At 39.4% G+C, this 3,148-nt stretch overlaps 1 protein-coding gene across 1 annotated transcript; it reads left to right on the top strand.

Moving 5' to 3' along the window:
• The first annotated feature begins 914 nt into the window (after positions 1 to 914).
• On the top strand, positions 915 to 2,530 carry LOC120775911 (probable cytochrome P450 4s3). Its single transcript, XM_040106303.1, has 3 exons — positions 915 to 1,362; positions 1,427 to 2,133; positions 2,212 to 2,530. Exons 1-3 carry the CDS (start codon positions 983 to 985, stop codon positions 2,367 to 2,369), a joined length of 1,245 nt encoding a protein of 414 aa, XP_039962237.1. The 5' UTR covers positions 915 to 982; the 3' UTR covers positions 2,370 to 2,530.
• The last annotated feature ends 618 nt before the right edge of the window (positions 2,531 to 3,148 follow it).

Below are 3,148 nucleotides of genomic sequence, written 5' to 3'. Positions count from 1 at the left end.
CTCATCATAACATGATCGATCTTAGTTGGTGGCATTTCGATCCAGCTTCTTTCTTTCTTGCGTGAAGTTCTACACATGGCTCCATCTGCATATGTGCCCAAAAGTTTTCGATAACCAATCTAGAGAAGCTATCCTGATTTCTTTTCCACAGCCGCTGCACAAGCTACTCTAATTATTTGGGTCGTTGACGCCGTGAAGACCCCAATTCTGACTTCCTACCGCTAACTACATGTCAGTCGGTGATATGATTAGTTTGCCAAATCCTTATTTTGGTTAAGCATCCCCAAACATGAACTTTTCCTGAAAAACTTTAGTGGACAAAACACGCTGAACTGTGTTGGTCATCCAAAGCGAGGACTCGTCTTTGAAGACCATTTGACTCCAAATATTATCTGCATATTGAGCTGGTCATTGCTGAAGTTTTTTTATTTGTTTGGCAATTAGTGAAGATCTGGTTCTGAAATTCCCTAAATCGGTTTCTTATTGTATTTAGAAATACAATTACATATGTCTTTTCAGGCCAATTTTTATTTTGTTGCTCTCAAGGATATGGCTGGATTAGCTTCGAAACCAAGATTTTGGAAAATCAAGGATTACTTCATTTTAAAATTATTTCATGCGAAAAGGATGATTGAAACAAGTTGTATGGTTTTAACAAGAAAATTCATTAATGTCACATTTTGAAAAATATTTGATTGAATACTTTATGAGGACACTGAAGGCGATAAATAATACCTGCAGACATCTTTCTTTAATTTTACCCAGAAAGAGATATACAATAGTTTTTCTTGTTAATTTAGGAACTAATATTTTGTAACGGACGTTAATATTAAAAAATAAATACTTAAATATAATTGTTTAAATTAATTGATAACATGTTCTCAGAGAGTAATGTGTTCTGATTTCAGAAATTCTGACATGGTTGAATTCGCTTTACAAGAAACATGGTCCTGTTTTTCGCATATGGTTCGGTAAGGATCTCATGGTCTTCTTTTCCGATCCAGAGGACGTCAGGCAAATACTAAGTAATAACAAATTGTTGGAAAAGTCCAGAAATTACAAACTCGTCGAGGGATGGCTTGGCAAGGGACTCCTAACCAGTGCCAACGAAGCCTGGCAACGTCGCCGAAAATTACTCACACCCGCTTTTCATTTTCGCATACTGGGCGAATTCAAGGAACCCATGGAGGATAACTGTCAAATTCTCATCAGCAAATTGCGCGAGAAAGCAAATGGCGAGCAGTTCGACATATATCCATATATAACGTTATTCGCTTTGGATGCTATTTCAGAGACGGCGATGGGCATAAAGAAGAATGCGCAGATGCAGAGCGAGTCGGAATACGTGAAGGCTGTGCAGACGTATGTGAATAATTTAAAACTCAATCTCTTGAAATGGCTTATTTTCCCTTCATTCTCATTCCAGCATTTGTCGCGTCTTGCACAAGCGATCCTTCTCATTTTGGCATCGCTTTGATTTGATCTATCGCTTCACCGATGCGTACAAAGAGAGCATCGAAGCGCTGAAGGTACTGCATGGCGAAACCAATCGAATGATCAAGTTGCGTCGTCAAATGCTGCAGGACACCAACATACATAATATGGCAGACGCTGAGAAAACCGATGATGTCGGCGGTAAACGGCGTCTTGCCTTCCTCGATATGCTGCTGATATCGCAGCTAGAAGGTGGCGGTCTAACGGATCTTGAAATACGCGAAGAAGTCGATACTTTCTTGTTTGAGGGTCATGACACCACGAGCTCTGCCATGGCCTTTTGCATTTATCTGCTCTCCCAACATGAGGACATACAGCACCGCGCTTACGAGGAGGCCGTAGCAATGCAGGGACGTGAAAAGGAAACCATGCGTTACTTGGAGGCGGTGATAAAAGAAACGCTACGCATTTATCCTTCAGTACCATTCTACTCACGCAAAACGCAAGAAGACTTACAAATCGGTAACATAACAGTGCCAAAGGGTGTCGCTATCAGCATACTGGCCTACATGGTACATCGTGATGAAAATAATTATCCAGAACCTGAAAAATTCAACCCGGAACGATTTTTGGCCAAAGACAAAGAGTTGCATCCATTCGCTTTCGTAGCATTTAGTGCAGGACCTAGGAATTGCATTGGTAAATGAAGTTAAAATATTTTATTGACTCTTCAGTTCTGCAATAACTCATTAAATTTCGTTTTCGACTCGCTTTTAGGTCAAAAGTTCGCTATGCTGGAGTTAAAGCTTGCGTTATCGTCGCTTTTGCGGAGTTACGAGGTGTTACCAGTGAAGGATTTCGTACCTAATCCGTTGGCAGAGTTGGTGATGAAAAGTGGAAATGGCATACAAATACGTATGCGGCCACGAAAATAAAATACCGACACCAGTGTTTAATGCATTTAATGATTTTTACAGTCTTATGTTATTATAATGGGTTGTCAAAAAAGTCTTGCGGTATTTTTATTGAATTTTTTTTTTATTGAAATTGAAATGAATTTTTAATGACTCATGCCTAGCTCTTGACCGCTGCTACGGCTGCTACTATGCCGGGCTCTTTCGACCAATTCAGCGAAGTACTGTAAAATATGCCGTATTTTCTCTTTATTTTGCTCCATGTTTGCGACGCTATAACTCACGAACGACTTAAAAGAAACGACAATCAATCTAACACGTGTTAGCGCTTCAAATGAGCTTACCAAAAAGGTATGGCATGACCCGATGCGACGAATAAAACTAAAACTATGCGCTTTCAGCGCCAACTAGCGAAAATACCGCAAGACTTTTTTGACAACCTAATATATTATGTTTAAAATGTGTTCTAAATAAATATTCTTATACTATTGCACCCAGTTTCTAGAGATCGTTATAGTTTTGTTCACCTAACGGTTGTAGGTAGCACTTACAACTAAACGAGATAGATATAGGGTTATATACATACATATATGTATATAAATGATCAGGGTGATGAGAAAAGTTGAAATCCGGTTGACTGTCTGTATGTCCGTCCGTTCATCCGTGTAAGCTGTAACTTGAGTAATTGAGATATCTTGATGAAACTTGGTATACAGGTTCAGGGGATCGTAGTAGCAAGGGGCGTCTGTAGATAAAAATTTTTGAAAAATTGTGTATGGCCCTGCTCTGTAATAGGTTCC

This window comes from Bactrocera tryoni, chromosome 4 (genome assembly GCF_016617805.1).
Source record: "Bactrocera tryoni isolate S06 chromosome 4, CSIRO_BtryS06_freeze2, whole genome shotgun sequence".
Taxonomy (NCBI): Eukaryota; Metazoa; Arthropoda; class Insecta; order Diptera; family Tephritidae; genus Bactrocera; species Bactrocera tryoni.
The sequence above is the reverse complement of the archived record's forward strand: the minus strand, read 5'-3'. Positions and strand labels throughout refer to the sequence as shown.